At 41.0% G+C, this 19,261-nt stretch overlaps 1 protein-coding gene across 5 annotated transcripts in view; it reads left to right on the top strand.

Moving 5' to 3' along the window:
• The window catches only part of SORCS1 (sortilin related VPS10 domain containing receptor 1), a 432,258-nt gene that overhangs the window by 332,325 nt on the left and 80,672 nt on the right, over positions 1-19,261 (top strand). For all 5 annotated transcript variants that reach the window (XM_084904028.1, XM_084904030.1, XM_084904027.1 and 2 more), the window contains exons 9-10: positions 4,004-4,183; positions 11,893-12,039. In XM_084904028.1, the coding sequence (XP_084760154.1) occupies positions 4,004-4,183; positions 11,893-12,039 (327 nt within the window). The remainder of the gene's footprint in view (positions 1-4,003; positions 4,184-11,892; positions 12,040-19,261) is intronic.

Raw genomic sequence — 19,261 nt, 5'->3', positions numbered from 1 at the left:
TGAATATAATGGTAACGATGACTAGAGAGGGGGAGGGGGAGAGTCTAATATCACTGTCACCGTTAGCGCATGAGTTTCACTAGACAGGAAGAGACACTGACAGTTTCCTTCCCTTAACTTACTGGGAGCTCATTCGTAGCTACTCAAGTGAGATAAATGAGGCAATACATATGAAAGTGCTCTGAGCATTTCGGAGGACAGATACTCTATAAAAGCAAGGTAATATTATTATTAGTATGGATCTAGTTGTCTGTGTGGTAGAAGATCGATGCGGACTGGGGTATGGGTTGTACAAAGGCTGTTCGATTCATAGCAGGAGAACAGAATTCCAGACTTACATCTGCCACGACCCTGTTTTGAAACCTGGGTTGGTTTACCAATTTCTCTTGCCCTGTTTTTGTTTCTGTTCTTTCTTACTCCTTATTTTAAATATAAGGAGTTTGGACTCAAGACCATATGTTCTCACATGTGATACTCAGAATAAAATGTCCTTAGAGATGATTCATGAAAATTTGATCCTATGACCAAATACACTTAAAAAAATAAAATATGTTCTTTGTTCCTTGACTGGAAAGTAATAGTAGCTAGTTGGTATGTTGAAGGCTCTAGGTCTAGGACGTCTTGTGAACAAGAAACCCATATAATTCAGAATTAATTAAACCATTTTAATAAAAGACCCATTTTTAATCTATTAAAAATCTAACAATGCAACTGGTACTTTTCTATGGAACAGACTTTGAGAAAGGCTGTAGTAGAAGATCTCAAGGATCACTTCTAGGTCTGTAATTCTGTGGTCCAGGAAAAGCATTCAACATAACTTGCTACCAGGTATAAAGAGCAAAAGAGCATGTTTTCCTGATAGAAGAGGTGGATGTAGGCAAGAAAAAATAATAAAGACATCAGTTAAATTTGTAAAATCTTCCAATTAAAATATTTAAGACCAACATCATTTCAATTTTTTTCCCAAAGGCCCTGGCAATGCAGCTCAGTAGGTTGAGCATCACCCCATGCACTGAAAGGTCACCTGTTAGAATCCTGGTCAGGGCATATACCTAGGTTGTGGGTTCATTCCCTAGTCAGGGTGTGTACACAAGGCAATCAGTCAATGTTTCTCTCTTACATTGATGCTTATCTCTCTTCCTTTCCCTTCCTCCTTCTCAAAAAATAAAAACATATATTTCTTAAATTGTTCAGTGTATGTAATTAGATTATATGGAGAGAAAGACATCTCATCTTGGTCCTTATCCAGAGGTACCCACTTTAATCTGCTGTTATTATCTGCTATGATTATGACTAGTACCCTGAGTGACATAAACACTTTATGTGTCTACATCCAAAAACTGAAGGTTCAAGTGTGTGGCATAGTATAAACGATGTACTGTAAGCCCTGGGATTATTTAATGAGATTTCTCTTGTGACCCAGACTTCAGAGGTGCACCAATGCACACCTTGACTCCAAAAGAACAGGAAATACTTTTGTAGGGGCCAGATTATTACAGAAGTACCTTAACTTGAATGGAGAGATGACATTATATGGTATCCCACTGACAAGGAAGGGGACCTGGATGGGGAGTAGTTATTGAGTATTCTAAATGCCAGGGTAAGCCTTCTGATCTTTATCCTATAGGAAATGGGGAGCCATGGAAGGTTTTGCTCTCCATGGTTGACTGGCCCATGTATAATTTCCACAGCTAATTCCTTCCACTGGAGAGCAACAAAACCCTTGGGTGCACCAATTTTTGTAGAGTATGTTAGTGAGCACCCTAGCATTGGCTGTGAACAGGAAAGCGCATGGATCTTGGTTAATTAACAAAGGGGATGTAAGGGCTTTTTAAACTGAAAATCGCTAGCAAGTGGAGCAGATGTTCAATCCTTTGAACTCCCTAGCTGATATAATCACCCCTCTCCCCACCCCCCTGTCCATGGAAGGCCCAAGAGAAGTCCTGAGGCACAGAGTTCAGTTCACAGTTAAGTTACAGAGCCCATATTTGGACTCCAGCAGTTTATTTCAGAGTCCACTTTTAAAAATCCTTTTGTTCTATTGTCCTCTTGGACCAAAAACTTTATAGGTGGGGCAGGCTGTTAAGCTGTCCACATTCAAAGATAAAGAATGCCACAGAATTTGGCCTCTCTTCTCTACCTTTCTAGACTATTTTCTTCAGGATTGACTTCATCTTCTACCTCAAAGTATGTCATCAGATCTAGACGTTAGAAAATTCTTACTGTTTACAAACCAATAGTAAGAGATGCTTTCCCCCCACTCTAATAATTCCAGATTCATGTGTTATTGATTTTGCTTAGGTCATATATTCAACACTGATCCAATTGCTATCATCGGGGAAATTAGATATTCTGAATGCTGGGCCTACAAACCCACTTCTGGCGCTGAGGGTGAAAGAAAATAACAGAGACTGGGTTAAGGAGGAATTTGTCTGAGAGGGATGAGGATATTTTTCAAAGTAGACTGAGATAGTTATCAGGAGAAATATAAATAGACATTGGACAGATATACGCAATGGCCCACTTTTATTCCAAAATTTAGTTTGTGTTGTTGATTACATTGATTCAATGGAAAGGATTTATTTTGGCCTTCCCACTCTGGGTTAATTCTACAAAAGCTTTACCCAGCTCTAGGCCTGAGGAATACAAAGCCCTATAAAGACTTCTTCCTTCTGGGATCATTTGAGTTCACTTTGATCAAGGCTGCAAAAGAGGGAGTCATTTATTCCTCTATGTCTAAAGCACAGTCAGAGCTGAATTGCTGACGGATTGAATGATTGGTTGATTGATTGAGAGAAAATCAGGTTAGAAGGAAGGTAGAATTTTGCTGTATTGGACTTTTGACCAAGGAAGATTGACAGATCTCCTGAAGCTTTTCAAGGGTAGAAGAAGGTTCATCTGGGAAAGCTTGAGTACCAAGCTACACAAAGGCCAAGAATCTTTCCTTGTTGTTCTATCTTTGTGCTTATGTATAATGTAGTTTTTTTTGCTTTGCTTTTGGTTTTTTGAAAGTTATATCAATGTCTACCACCTTAAGCAAACAGCACATAGACAGACATCCCCTAAGGAGACAGCAAGCCTTGGTCTGTATCTACTTTTCTCTGAATATCCACTTCTCTGGAGTTCTCAATAGGGGAAGAAGGAATTGAAATTCCCACCCCAGGGACATCTGCTCATTGCCCCCACATTACCTTTGCCTTCTTTTTATCTTCCAGGACTACCAGGGTTTGAAAACATCATCAATTATTCAGACTCTCTCTCTCTCTTTCTTTCCTTTATACTTAAGGTTTCCTGCTGAGCTCAGAGTAAAGGTTTAGATAAGCAGCTAAGTCCTTGAACACACATTAACATGAAGATTAGTGCTTTGCTTTCTGGGGTGAACATTATTCCTCAAAGGCTTCTATGGGTTGCTGAACCTTTGAGCAGTGCTTCTCAATTTTTATTGTGCATATTAATCACCCATGGATCTTATTAAAATGCAGATTTTGACTCAATAAGTGAAACTTGAAGTTCTGTGTGTCTAACGCACTTGTTGCCTGTACTGGTCCATGGACCACACTGAGATATGCAGAGCTTGCCAGGATTCTCTCTGTTCCTCCAGATTTTTATGAAGGAATATACCCCATATAATACTTCTGAGCTTGTACCATGTTGTGTTTTGCAAATATATCAGAATGACTGATTCTCCAAAGTCATACATATTTGAGAAAGTATTCTTCAATTATCTAATGAGACAATTAAATTATAACTGAGCTACCAAGCATCTCTCTGTCCTATTTTCTCATGACCCTGCTGCCTAACCCCATACAAGAGGAAGGAAATTCATGAATAACACTTAACTAATTAATTATTACATCACAAATACGTGAAAGGAAAATATCTACCTTTCCCTTATGGTTGCCTAAGTGCCTATTTTGGTATTCCTCATTATTCTATGCTGTTTGGATGCATGTCAGGTTCATTTATAAAATTCTTCCTCTTCACTTTCCTGTGTTTTATTTAGGACATGCACGTCATCAGCACAGATGAGAATCAAGTGTTTGCAGCGGTCCAAGAATGGAACCAAAACGACACCTACAACCTCTACATCTCAGACACCAGGGGTGTCTACTTCACCTTGGCCTTGGAGAATGTCCAGAGCAGCAGAGGCCCTGAGGGCAATGTCATGATCGACCTTTATGAGGTATGTCACAAGGCACGTGTAGTCCTGAGCCACTCCAGTGCCTGGACTGGCTGATGAAGGCCCAACACTGGCTCTTCCCTCCATCATTTTTGATATGAGCAAATTATGTGGCCTCATTCCATTTGGGAGAGGGAGTGAGTTGCAGGACATTTGTAATCCAATCCACAGAACAGTTCTGGGAAGGACCTTTTGTTCACCAAGTTCACAGGCCAGGAAGCCCTAGAAGACTTGGAGACATCAGGGGAAGCAGTGAAGCAATTAAAGGGTTTGAACAAGAGCCTAATGGTGTTGTCTGTCAGTGGTTGTATGTCAACATATGAACCAGGAGGTCACAGTTTTGATACCTGGTCAGGGCACTTGCCTCAGTTATGGGCTTGTTACCCAGTAGGGCACATGCAGAAGGCAATTGATCACTGATTCTCTCTCATCATTGATGTTTCTCTCTCACTCTCTCTCTTTCATCCTTTCTGAAATCAATAAAAAAAATACATATATATTTAAAAAGAAGGATTTGAACAAGATTCACAGAGCATGCAATGAAAATAGTCTTGAGAGGCCAGCAGGGTGTCAGGATGTAGAGCAAAGGGGACAGTGGTCTCTTTTCTCTGTCTGAGGAAAGGAAAGGAGGAGACACCTTTGCATTGCATCAGAAGCCACTCCCTTGGACTTGAACACCTTTCTCACTAGATAACCTCCACTGGCTAACTGCCCACCTCTCAGAGGAACAGTGAGTGAGATAAGATTAATAGGTCTTTCTTTCCTAAATAATGGATTGAGGGGGACAGAGCAGAGTTTCCCATTCCTCCTTAAGGGAACCTGGGCCTTTGTTTGTCAAAATGACCAAGATTGAAAATAAAAACCTATATGTTGGATCAGTTAGCTTTTATGGCAAACAACAATGCTCTAATTGCCATTTAAGGCACAGTTATGTAGAAAGAAAGCTGCTATTTTGGGATGGATTTTAGCCATTTGTCAGTCTTATCCTGTGCTATGTATGATTTATAATGGATTATAATGACCCATTTAAAAACACATTTAGAATGTGGGGTGTTTAATCATATACCTATATTCTATGTGAAAAATATTCTCAAACTGATTCAAATATGTGCAGTCATTATGATGTTATTGTTTGGCTGAAGGTCAAGGGGTTGTATAAGGAGAAATGCGTATCCAGTATGTCAAAGATATAAACCAATGTCTCTGAAGAAATTTAAATTTATTCTTTTAATTTTCTGAATGCTGTCTATACTCATTCTTTTCTAGGAGTTCTTATGGATTTTCTTCCAGTAGTTAAACTTCTCTGTATGTCAAAGGCATGATAACACACTATTTGCCCAATTCAGAGTCCAGGGATTTTTTTCATGGAAATTGTGGTAGACTAGCATTGAGTCTAGTGTGTGTATATCTTTAGAAAAACACTCTGCAAACTTTTTTTTATATATTCACAAGTTTCTTCCACTTCCTTTTCTGCTTATGTTCCAGATATATATAGTATCATAAATCTCAGCCTCAAACTAAACATGTATTTGGGAAAACATTTACATTTTCTGGTGATTTAGTTTCAAATTACTATTGGATAGAATTGTGACTTGGAGTATAAATGCTGGAGTCAGGTTTTCTGGGTTTAAATCCTAGCTATATCACAGATATGTATTCTTGACACATATCCAGTAAATTCTGATACTCAGTTTCCTTACTGAAAAAATGGAGATAAACAGGGAGCCTACTTGACAGGGTTTCTCTGAAGATTAAACAAGTTAATCTTTTTGAAGTACTGTGAACAGTGCCTAAAATACTCAACAAATTACAGATAGCATAATTAATATTATGTTCCAATGAGTTTGAGCCCCAGTATAATGTCCTATTTTTAAAATCTGCCCACATTGTTTAAATGTCTAACACATTTCCACTGTTTCAGATCTCTATTTCTTCCCATATTGCAATTAGCATGGCCATATGACATTCTTTAACACCAACTAACTGTCTCCTTATAAACAAGTGTAAATTGCTACATTTCTTTCCTCATTTTTTAAATGTCTTATAACCATTTCAACTTTAAGGGTGTTACATTGAAATGCCATGTGTTGTCTTGCTTTGATCCAACACTTGCAATGGAAAGATCTTGCTCCATGTGTGGCATTTGCTGGTCTGAAGTCAAAGCTGCTTGATTCCTTGATCTTGTCTCTGTCCTGGGTCTTCCTCCCCTAAACCCCACCCCCCCAAAAAACAAAAAAACAAAACACACATACATTTTCTGAAACATCAGTATTTGGGATTGTATTTGATTGTGACTAAGGGATGAATTATTTTCTTTCTCATTATCTCCTCCCCTCTCCTCAACTCAACGTGGAAACTTTTCTCTGGACAAATTTCGTTTTCTGCCAAAATAGAAACCATTTTAATCGGTCCCTTGATGATAGAAAAGATGACAGGATTGGACAGGAATGATTTTGCAATGTCCTGTTATTTTAATCCAATGTTGTTTTCTCATGTGGTTTTCTGAATGTAAACATCACTAATACCGGTACAGAATGAGAAGAAGAAACTGGGTGAGCCATAGCCATGGCAACCATTCTTTGGTAATTCCTTGTATTTCCCCTTGTGTCTCTCGCAGTTGACTCTCTGTAGAGGACCTGCTGGCTCTTATTAGTGTCACTGGGAGCAGTGGGGTGACTGCATTATGTAAAGGTATTCTGCATCCTGGGGCTGGGAAGAAGAGTCTTTCTTTTATTAGCCTAGTTCAATGCAACTTGAATTGAAATTGATGTGATCAGAATGGCAGTGCCAGATCTTCTGATTACCAAGATAGAAGGAATATTGGCTGACACAGAACCTGGCACCAGTGTTCCTTCAATGTGATTGTTCTGGCTAGCAGGAAGCTGAGAACCAACCAGCATAAATTCCCCAGTAGAATTACAATGAATGATGAGCAATTAAAGATAAATGAAAAGTAAGAAAATCCATAGCTGATTTAAAAAGAAGAAGAGATGAGCAGCATGGGAGGTGATGGGTGATAGAGAATACTAGTACATGTCTGCTCATCACTGGGGGTAACTGTGGTAACTTTTGGTATGTGTTCTTTGTATGCCTGCCAATTACCTGCTAGTCCTGTGTTTGTAATGCTCTGTAAGCTAGTTTAGCAGAGGGAAACTATAATGTGAGGTGTATGACGAGTCTATGTATTAAGGATATGTATTGTTGATGAGACTTTGTGGGAAATGCAGAAGGAAGCACAGTTCTGATGAAAATTAATCATTCTATTCCCACACACATCGGACCCTTGTGACAAATGCAGTTCTCTCTACACTAGAAAATGTGTATGTGATGAGATAAGAGATAGGGAAATGTTGGCAACAAAGTGTCGCGGGGAGACAGATTATATGGTTTAGTTATGGAATCACCAGACATTTCCCTCAGTATGAGTTATTTCTTGAACTTGGACCGCATTCAAGAGAATCAATAAACATGAGCCATTGGCTACAGAGCAAGAGTACTAGAAACATTTTTGTTAATGAAATAGCATAATAATAATAATAATAATAGCTAATATTTTGGATGCCATTATGTGCCAAGCACTATGTAAAAAACCATCAGTGAATATTTCATTCAATTCATATATTAGGGACTATAATTACTCCCATTTCACACATAAGTAAATGCAGGCAGGGAGAGTACAATCATTGTTGCAAGATTGCAAAGATAATAAGTGGTGGATTTAGGATCTGAAGCCTACAGTATGCAAACTCTTAACTACAAACCATTTTGTGTCTCTGGAAACATCACTATTTGCGATTGTGTTTGATTGGGACCAAGTAAAAGCTGAAAGATAGAAGGACATGGGAGGGCAGGATGACTAGTATGGGACTTAGCAGTAGAAGAAATTAGTCTGGAAAAAGGAAGTGGTTTGGGGAAAAGCCAACATAAACAGAATGAGCAGATGATTGCTCCAGACCTGCTCACTATCTTCTCAACCAAGTCCGGAGCCTGCAACAGTAGCTAAATTCACAGTGTTATAACGTGGCCCCAGTGTTGTCTGGTGATGTGTTTGTGTAAAAGAAGCCTAGAAACAAATGTCTTCAAATCCTGTCATTCATGAAGAGCACAGTGCTCCCATGGCACCATGCGGGGAGGCTAAGAGAAGACAGTGTGCCTGACGGTGGTCAGAGCAAGAGCTGTGACGAGTGAGTCTGCGATGTGTGGTTCCTAGTGGGTTCATCTGGTGTGTTTGATGAGACGGAGTCTGACAGCTTTAGTCAAGATCCTTCCTCCTCGGGGAAGGGAATATTAATTAATGATGATGAAGAGCACTTTGGCTTAATGGACAATGACAGTCTACCCAGTCAAGTGGAAAGGTTTGTGTTGGCAGTCAAGCCACCGGGCCAGCAAATTCAGAATGCCCAGAATGTGTGCGCACATGAGTGAGTCACATGGGGTGCCATGACAGACATGGTGCGTGTTCCCTTAAGCACATAGGGTATTCTCCACGTTATGGATGTCCTCTTTCTCAAAGAGAGAGCTCCACAGTTATGGGGGTGGAGCTAATCCCATGATTTTTTTAGGGAAAGACTGCCTCATACAATCCAGCATAGGAGATGGGAAAGAAAAAGGCTGTCCCATCCAGAACACGTTTATTACAGGACATGGAATGTGCCATCTAATTATTGAAGGTGATTGTCTCCCTGGGAGGGGAGTGCTGTCTGATCAAGGCATGGGGCGGGGGAGGAGGGCATTTAGATTTTTTTGGCAATGGGTTCTCTGGTGGCAGAGGCACTCCTGTTCCCGCTAACTCTGTCTCTCCTGGACCCTCTCTTCAGAACGAAAACATAGCCTATCCTCAAAGACCAAAAGATCAAGGTCATGAATATGTTCTTTTTCTTGTCACAGGTTATGATTCATCTTTTCATTTTCTTCACATGTTGACCCTTTGGATTTGTAATTTCAGAGTCAGATTGTGTGGGAGGAAGTATCTCCCAATCAGCATCAGAGGCAGAAAAGAGCAAAAGCTTTTGTGCAAGAATCTTCCCAACTTAGCCTCCACATGCAGCATGTGAAAGATTGGGACCGGAAAGGACCCTATGGTGGTAACTAAGACAAATAAAAGGAGAAAACTGGCTTATTCCATTGAAAGACCAAAGAAACCCAAGCCTTGCATACTGTAACTCTCAAGAAAGGTCTATTAAATGAATATGTAATGGTTTAGACACCCTGGGTTCTATGTCCCAAGTACTTATAAGAATGCATGATAAATAGGAGCTCAAAAACATTTACTGAGCAACTTTTGAGTAAATGTACTACTGAATGAATAAAAGGCAGCTTCCTGTAAGTGTGATACCCATAGGTGGTGTTTCTCTCTGAATGCTCTGGGTTGAGAGAGAAGTTGGAAGAAATGGTACAGGTAAGTGTATAGGTTCTAGTGTTAGACAGACTGACTTGGAGTCCAGTTCTAAGGTTCTCCAGGGAATGACTGTAGCCAGGTGACTGGCCACATTTGAACATTGTTTTTCTCCTCTGCAAAGTGAGGATAACATTGACTCTACCACTTAGAATGCACGGGCAGGCTGATGCTCATGCTTGCAAAGCCTTTCATGCAATGCCTACCATTTCCTAACTACTTATTAAATCTGGGGTGCTGTTATTGTGGTTATAGCTTCCAGTACAGAATTGTGATTACCTGCTCCATTCAAAACAAAACCAGGACTTGCAGACATGTCCAAAGAGGCAAACAATCAAAACACACCTCACATGGGACTTCCATGGATCAGGTGCCTCGGCCACAGGATAGAGATAAGCAGACCCTCTCCTGCTCTATCCCCTCTTGTCACACTATCCCTGGGCTTTGCCAAGTTTTTATTCCTCAAGATAACCCTGAAGGCCAGGCTGCCAGAGATGAGTTACAAAGTGCAGCTCTCAGCTCCGGTGGCCTTTGATAATGCCAAGCAGTTGGGGGCCAATAAAGTCACCGCTTTGCAAAGCAAATGAACTGGCTGCTAAATGTACAGAGCCCCGCTCTGATCAGAAGAGGGGAGCATCACAGGAAGGGGAATGGGCAATGAAACTCCTGGAAGAGGCAATATTTCTATCCCCTCTGTACCTGTTGTAACCTCCTCGCGTGTCTGACGGGTAAGTCAGTGCTGTGTCTCTTGTAGGGGTAGGCTGAGGAAGGAAGACCAGGGCGACTCTGTGAAAATTTTGGTATATGACATTTAATTTTTAAAGGACTAGCAGGTTAGCTGTATTGAAATATGTAGCAGCTTCCGGAACATATGCAAAACCAATATGGGTTTCCCTGGTGCATCACCCTTCAGGAGCTGATATAGTAAGTGGATAAGGAAATGCTATTTGTAATTCACATGCCAATGCTCCTGGGGTGCAGGCCTCCCACACTGTGGAGGGTTCAAGAAGCTGCTCTGGCGGCTGCTAGTTGCCCCCAGTGAGGCTTGTTCCCCAAAGTAGTTCAAAGCATTCCTACAGGGCACTCATTTCCCTTATTTACTTGCATAACACCCTTGTCTTCCAAAAGTGTATGAAGTTGGCCCAACTCTACATTACCCCAGATGCCAGACCAGCATTACTCTCATTCTCAAAATGTGAGTAATGACTGGATGTCCTGCTTACTGAGAGTTAAGAGAGATCACCTATGCATAGCGTTGGAATGCACAATTTAACATATCTCAGACCCTTTCCTCAAAGCCCTCCAGTTTTCCTAGGTGGTCATAATTCCAAGCAGAGTAAAATATGCATGAAGGTGTTTAATAAACCCCAAAACACCCAAAGATAGAATGCATCCTTAATGATTTACTAGAGCAGTTTGGACAACTTACCAATTGTTACCTCTTTTGTAACTTATAGAACAGAGAAGGCAGTCCTATTTTCAGAGCCAAATAATTAATAAGGACTCTTTATGATGGGAACAACAGTGTTATGGGCATGGAGGAGGGATTAGTCAACAATGTAGGGAGATTATTACCTCTTTAAGAGCAGTTATCTTTTGCTCAATGTATTTTGGTGTCCTAGTAGAGCAATTTTTTACAAGAAAAAGAAAAAGTAATTGGATCATTAGCTTTCACTGACCTCTTCTAACCGCCCATGGCTCTAGAGAGCACCATGAGTTGGATAGTTCTTAAGAGCATGGGCTGTGCAGAAACAGAGCTGTGGGTTGAAATCCCAGCCACTTACTATCCTGTGTGCCCAGTGTTTCCTTTGGCTGTGTGACCTTGGCAAGTCACTTAACATGGATGAGCCTCAGTTTCCCCACATGTAACATATAATAAGTGATACTTACCCAAGAGAACTGTTACAAGATTGAAATGAAATAACGTATTTAAGACCGTGGTTGCTGGGGGTAACATAAAATAAAAATAGTCTCTATTTATTGATCACTTGTTGGTTAGCAAAACTGAAAGCGCCAGAGTTTATCTCTAAGCAAGCTACTACTAACCTACCTTCCGGGCAATAAAAATTCTCTATCACATTTGCATTATCCCCCCCCCCCCCCATACCATAGGGGCTCAGGTCTGCTGCTTTCTGCCCCACTGTCCAGGGAGTCATTATACTCAATCATCACCCCCTCCATCTACCATCCTCACCCCCTCTTTCCTCCAAGACAAGTGCTCACTGCTGAATTAAACAGTCTGACTCTGTTCTTTTCAGTAAAGAAATACATATCTTCTCAAACAGATGGATTTTTCAGCCATGTCCATTTTTCCCAGGTAGCAGGGATAAAGGGGATGTTCTTGGCTAACAAGAAGATTGACAACCAAGTGAAGACGTTCATCACCTATAACAAGGGCAGAGACTGGCATCTGCTGCAGGCGCCGGACACGGACTTAAGGGGGGACCCTGTGCACTGCTTACTGGTGAGTCTTCATATTGGGGCAGAATGTTCCAGTAGGTGGGGGCTGGAAATGTGTGTTAACAGACAGATGGAGGTGATTCCAGAGTTCCTTGCTTAGATACAGAACCAAAGGGGACAGGGACAGGCATGTAGGAGAGTCAGTGGACTGCCTTTCGAGATGGAACAAAGAGATCAGAGAATAGCAGAACCTTTCTTACTCACTTCCAAGAATGTTCAGTTGTGTCCCGAATTCTGATGAGGACCTTACATTGTAGTTTAAGGGAGAATATGATACCATGTTTCCTCGAAAATAAGACATCCTCCGAAAATAAGACCTAGCGCATGGAAAGATAAGACATCCCCTGAAAATAAGACCTAGCGCAACTTTGGGAGAAAAAATTAATATAAGACACTGTCTTATTTTCGGGGAAACAGAGTGGTTTCCACTGTGTTGGGGAGATACACCTTTAATTTCCTATGAAAAACTTATTATAGATCAAATGGCACATACATTCTGCTGTAGAATTGAACTGAATGCAAAATTTTGTAGTCGTATTTTCTAGAGGAGATGCTTATTCATATTTTCAGAGGAGTTGATGCCTCAAACAAAGGTAAGAACTACCGGTCTGAACTTTAATTGGAACTCTTTATGATATGTGCCTTTCATTTATGTTTTTAATTATATAAAGTTGGTTATGGCAAACAATGGACTGTGGGGCAAATATGGCCCACCACTTTTTTTAAAATAAAGTTTTATCCTTATTCATGTATACATTGCCTGTGTGCTACAATGGCTGAATTCAGTAGCCATATCAGGACTGTATGGTCCACCAAGCCTAATATACTTATTATTTTAAAAATATTTAAAGAATGTTTGCTTTCCCCCACTTTGAAGTACAGCTCTCTCTTAATTATGTAACATTTGAGGAATAAGTAGATCTGCATGAACTTATTTATAATTTGATTATATGTTGGGGTCTGAGAGAGGGATCAAAAATGGGTGTTGCCTCCATAGAGTGTGAGGTCTATTTGAAAGGGACTACACTAATAAATGAAAGATTATAGGGTTACATTTCACTCCCCTCTGTGGTTCTGGTGCCTGCCCCATACTTCACTCAGGAATGGGTACTGAGTGAATGAAGAGATTATTTGCCAAAATGTATAATCAAATGCTAACATCTTTAAAACAATCCAGAAGTTTTATTTATATTCACACACACACACCCACACACCCACACACACACACGAAAAAAGACCAGTATGTTAAGCTGGAGGAAAGACCTCTTAGTTTTAGTAAGAGCTTGGAGTGTGTGTGTGTGTGTGTGTGTGTGTGTGTGTGTGTGTGTATCAGTATTTACAGTCATCATACAATTCTGACTTTGGCGTTATCCACACTCAGCTTGTTTCTTTGTGACCCATGAAGTCGGAACAGCCACTTTGCGGGTTCATCTCATGTGGCTGTAGGCAGGTCACCTCCTTCTCGAGAAGATGCCAGCAGCCATAGCATGACCTTATTAGTTGCAGAGCATATCACAGTTGTCACTGTGCATCAGGAAAGCGGGCTGCGATTCAGCCTCCCACTCAGCTTCTATCCTTAGAACTGGCAACTTGGGGAGGGAGTGGGAGCCCGTGGTGATAGAGAGTGCACAAAGCCAGTGACAGAGTAAGTAAAAGGGACAGTTATCACTGAATACCTTCTTTCTGTGAGGCAGAGTTCAGCAGCATTTTGAAAAACAGGGCCACCTTGCTAGTTTAACTATGGCAAGTTGGAGCACAGTGATACTTTGCCCAAGGTGCATGGCCTGCACCATTGCCTTAATGTGGTCCTCTCTCCTTCCGTGCACACTGGAGATTAAATGTCCATGAGGGAATTAGCCATATCATATGAAGAGGCTTTCCTGGGTCTTCTGGTGTCATAAATGAACCATTAGAAACGCCTCTTCCTCAAAGCACTTGGCAAGGTGTTCCCTGCTCCATCGCCGTCCCAGTGGTAGGAAGTCTTATTGCTTTGCCCCCAAATATAAGTGCTGAGACCATCCTCAGACAAGCCATCATTACTTCTACTCCCCCTACAGTGACAGGCCCCTAACTGCTCCTCCTGTCTCAACTTGGCAGTCTTCTGTGTGAGTGTGTGTGTGTGTGTGTGTGTGTGTGTGTTTAATCCAACTTTATTGAGTTAAAACATACATACATAAAAAGTACCCATTTTAAGAATGTACTTTGATGAATCTTGACAAATTATATACCCATGTCACCATTACCCCATCAAGATAGAACATTTCCATAACCTCCCCAAATTCATTTATTTTCACTTTGCAATCAGTATCCACACTTCTAGCCCTAGACAACCACTAACCGCTCTCCTTTATGATAAGGTTTTCTTTCCTAAAAGTTTATGTAAATGGGATCAACTTGAGCTTGAAAAATTCAGATCATGTCTCTCTTTTAGTTAAACCTTCTATGACTAATTTAGGTCAAATGAAATGCAAATACTTTCCCTTAGCAAGTATTCCTACAAGGTCCCATGTGGTCTGAGCTCTCTCTACTTCTCCTGCCTGGTCCTAGGCCTCTCTCCCTTTCCTTCCTTACACAGAAACCATGGAGGGGAGGAACTTACCTGTTCCCCTACCATTAACTTACAGTGCTCATTCATGTCTCAGACTCTGTGCATATATCATTAGTTTTCTCAAAATGTCCTTTTTCTAGTCTGGCTTTTTCTTTCTTACTTTTTTTTTTTAAATATATTTTATTTTAGAGAGGAAGGAAGAGGGAAAGAGAGACAGAAACATCAATGATGAGAGAGAATTATTGATCGGCTGCCTCCTGCATGCTCCCCATTGTGGATCAAGCCTGCAATTGGGGCATCTGCCCTTGACCAGACTAGAACCTGGGACCCTTCAGTTCCTAGGCTGGCGCTCTATCCACTGAGCCAAACCAGCTAGGGCCTGGCTTTTTTTTAAAATTCAGATCCTTGATTGACTACCTGTTCAGAGAGCACACTTAAATTTTTCTAAAGCTGTATTTGTCCCAGATCCTTTTCACATGTGAGCCTTCTCATGTTTTGAAATCAGCACGTGTGATTGCCCATGTTTGTCTGCTAACATGTGAGCTTCCTAAGTTGAGGAACTGTTTGTTGCTCTCTTTTGGCCACGCCAAGAATCAGCTCAAGAATCAGACCAGCCAAAACCGGTTTGGCTCAGTGGATAGAGCGTCAACCTGCAGACTGAAAGGTCCCAGGTTCGATTCCGGTCAAAGGCATGTACCTTGGTTGTGGGGACATCCCCAGAGGGGGGTGTGCAGGAGGCAGCTGATCGATGATTCTCTCTCATAGATGTTTCTAACTCTCTGTCTCTCTCTCTTCCTCTCTGTAAAAAATCAATAAAATATATTTCTTTAAAAAAAAGAATCAGGCCTGCCTTCATGTAGGTACTCAGCACAGGTGTCATTGCAGGCGTTATGTTTGTTTGAAGCAGATGCTCTGTTGACTGTGTTGTTGAGGTTTGCAATTGGACCTTAGTGGCTGCCTTCCCTTTCCACTGATAGTCACAGGGAAGGATTTATAATAATTGCCACCTTCGGAAACTCCTGGGCTCACATTGACCCCAAAGGTGACAAGATCAGCAGGCTCATTAAGACAGAGTAAAGATGAACTAGTAGGATAGGGATGGACAGTGCCCAGGAGTCTTGGCCTCCCTCCCTCATTAACCCTGTTGTTTATGCCCTTTTAATCTCAGTTGTAGAAAGCAGGCAGGAGGGGGAGGAAGGGAAATGGCGAGGCGAGTGGGGAGGACAGACCAAAACCATTTTATAAAAACCCGCTGAAGGCACAAAATTGGAAAGAAAATCTTTGAGCTCTGGGAGACCCGGACTGTTAAAAATCTTCTTTCGGCTGGGGAGCTGCTGGAGATAAAAAGTGATTTTGAATTGCAAGTACTTGGAAAGTGACAGTGTCACCAAAAGCACAGCCTGGTGATTAGAAAAGAGATTTTCCAGCAGGGCTGATAGAAATGTGGAACAAGTTCCGAATTACAGCCCCAAAAGGGATGTCCCTGCTAAAATGTATTCTATAGAAATAAGACATCCAGGGTAATTTGTGGCTGTATTTTTAGGACTTTTAGACTGATTGCCTGGAAGGCTCAGCTGGGATTTCTTTCCTCTGAAGACTGCGTAGCACAATTAGATGGGGTATTACAGGTCATGGTCTACCTGCCTCCAAAGCCTCAGGATTTGGCTCCTGGGAGGCAAGATGTGAGTGGAGCCTGTGACAAATCCTTGAGCCCCTAGGGGAAGCCTAGTGATTCATGGGGAGAGACTGTGATTTCTCTATGGATTCAGCTGGCCAATTTTGGTTGCAGCTAAATCTCTGCTAACCTAGAGAGTCTGGACTCTGCTTTCCACTCCTTTACACACTTGACTGTGTGTGTTGTTTGGGTTGGAGGGGGGCTGAATGGCCCATACCCAGCCAGGAGCCTCCCTCTTTTTTGTAGTTAACCCTCTTCTTTACTGAAGATCTAATGCAGTGTTTTTCAACCTTTTTTGGGCAAAGGCACACTTGTTTCATGAAAAAAATCAAGAGGCACACCACCATTAGAAAATGTTAAAAAATTTAACTCTGTGCCTATATTGACTATATATAAAGTAATTCTCTTGAATATGAATCAAATAAACACAAAGAAAGTATTTTATAATTACTTTATTATTAAATATTAAGTAAACAAAATAGTGAAAAATTATAAAATTCTTGTCTTGTCTGCACCTACGGCACACCAGGCAACATGTGCCGCGGAACAGCGGTTGAAAAACGCTGATCTAATGGATTCCCAACTCCGGCTCAAAGTCAGAAATAATAAGTGTGTGAGGTGGTGGATTTGGAGGCTGTTATTTGGGAATTTACTTGCTGCCTTATTATTTAAGAAACCTCTGATCTGGGTTTTCAGGACAATACTCGGATTAGGATGCCCAGGGATAATGATACCATGAAGATGAGACCTAAAGTTTATTAATACAGACATGTCAGGGAAAGGGGAAGTAGAATGAGAAGTTGGTTGGTTCTCAAGTAATCTAACCATTTTATGAGTTGATTTATTGCATGGTGAGGAAATGTCTTCTATCATTTAGTAATTCTGCATTGGCCATTCATAGTGCTAGGAAGACAGATCAGTTAAATTCAACAGATATTTCCTGAATGCCTGCTATCATCAAAGGAGTTTTATTTGTTAAAATAAGACCTAAGAGAATAAGACGAAAGAAAGGGAGTTGGGACCTAGAAGTCCACCATGCCTTCAGGAGTTTGTGCACTCTCTGAAATGGAATACATACAGAATTCTGTGTGCCCTTGCCCTTGTGCACTTTTTCTTGGGAAAGACTCCTCCATTGGCATCAGGCTCTCAGACTCTATATCTGACCCTGCAAATATTACAGATTAAGCATCCAGCTGCTCCTAGAATTGATTGATAATATTCCATGCCCTGTGACTCTTTCATGAGGAGACATATCAAAGGGCAGCACCCATACATGTATGCTGGTCCCTCCATTTCCTGTAAGTCAGGTGCTAGGTCATGGTTCTTTTAGTGCACAGTTCTATATTGTCCTAATGTAGAAGAATAAGAAAAAGAAAGGAGTGCCTTTGGGACAAGCTGTGTTTTGACGCCACTGGATTAGAAATAATTCTGGAGACCTATGTGGCACATGTTTGCTAATGGGGGAAATGAAGGCAGGAAGGCAGAAAGGAAAGACAAGAGATGAGGACAGAGTGTCCCCTATCTGGGCAAAAAGTACAGGAGGATTAGAGAACTTTGTGTTCTGTCCTTCAGGAGTCTGCAGTGGCTCGATAGCCATCATAATAAACCTCTCTATTAAGTTTTATGATTTAACTTTGACAAATGTCCAAAACCAGCCAGGTATAAACGTTTAAGTTAAACATGTGAAGATGAATCACTTACCATTGTTTTGCATCAAACATTGATGTACACATCTAACTTCCTTGAAAGAAATTGGAGAAATAAAATAAAGCCCAGAATATTCTCCTCATACCAGCTGGGGGCAATCCAGTACTACAAATGAGAACACAGAGAAAAAGTGCAACGGAGAGCTCATTTCTAATGTTGCTTCTATTGCATGAACTGCTGTCTTTTCTTCTCGAAATAACTTATTGTGGGCTCTGAAAGCCATAGTCATGAGCTGTGCTGATATGGTCATTTGGAAATACACTCTTTTTTTTGCAATGGTAAGTCCCCATAGCAAAGAAACCTTGGGTCCCATGGCAACTGAGCTTCACAATCTTCCAGACTGTTGAGCAATGAAGTTTGTGGCAAGTGGCCCCTAAGATTGCAAACTGATTGCTCCCTTGTCCAGGAATGTTCCACCTTGTTGGGTAGTTCCGGGGTGCTCCATTCTACCCATATATGTATGCATTTCCCAATGATTAATAACGATTCTAATGCCATGGAGATGCTCATGTTATTCTGATAATGTGTTAACAGATAAGCCTGGGTACTTGTGGCATTGCTATGAGTAAAATAGTGATATTCTTCACTTCCTAACATAAAAGCATTGCTTGTCATTTCAAACTTGCATTTTTGATTCTAGGCTAGGTTTCACAGATGATGCAAGCATTTGATATTTTCTCTTTATTTGCAGAGTGTGTATCTCTTGGGGCGATAGAACCATATGTGAGGCTTGTGAGGTGCAGGATGGTGCATAGTAACATAAAGTGCTGTAGACCAGAGAAGGGAGATTCTAATAGGCTGCTGTTGTCAGCACAACTCCCACGGAAAAAGAGCCTGACACCTCTGCTTTATCCTGTCTTAGCAACCGAGAGCTGTGCCGTGTGTTCCTGGGACCTCGGCCACATAACTATACCCATTGGGGTCTTCCTCTTGGATGAAAGGAAGCCAAGTGTTTGGGTCTGATTATTTCTTCTTATAGAGGGGGCTCTTCTTTACTTTTTTGGAACATTATAAAGTAAAAATTCCCTTTTATAAAGCTTTACATGAATTTTTCATGTAAAAATAATAATATATTACTATTGTCATTCCTTGAGAGTTTACTCTCTCTGTTGGTGGTAAGGAAAAGACCCTATTGTGATCCACTGTTTAAGTTCACCAGTATTTTGGTTGCTTTTATTCCTGAATTTCATTTTTAGTGTGTCATTTTACTCTATCTGATATAAATTTAATCACTGCCTCTCTGAATATCTGCTCGTTGCGACTTACAGAGCAGAATCAAAGTAATAACAGAGATAC

This window comes from Pipistrellus hanaki (assembly GCF_964339955.1).
Source record: "Pipistrellus hanaki genome assembly, chromosome: 14".
Lineage (NCBI taxonomy): Eukaryota > Metazoa > Chordata > Mammalia > Chiroptera > Vespertilionidae > Pipistrellus > Pipistrellus hanaki.
The sequence above is the reverse complement of the archived record's forward strand: the minus strand, read 5'-3'. Positions and strand labels throughout refer to the sequence as shown.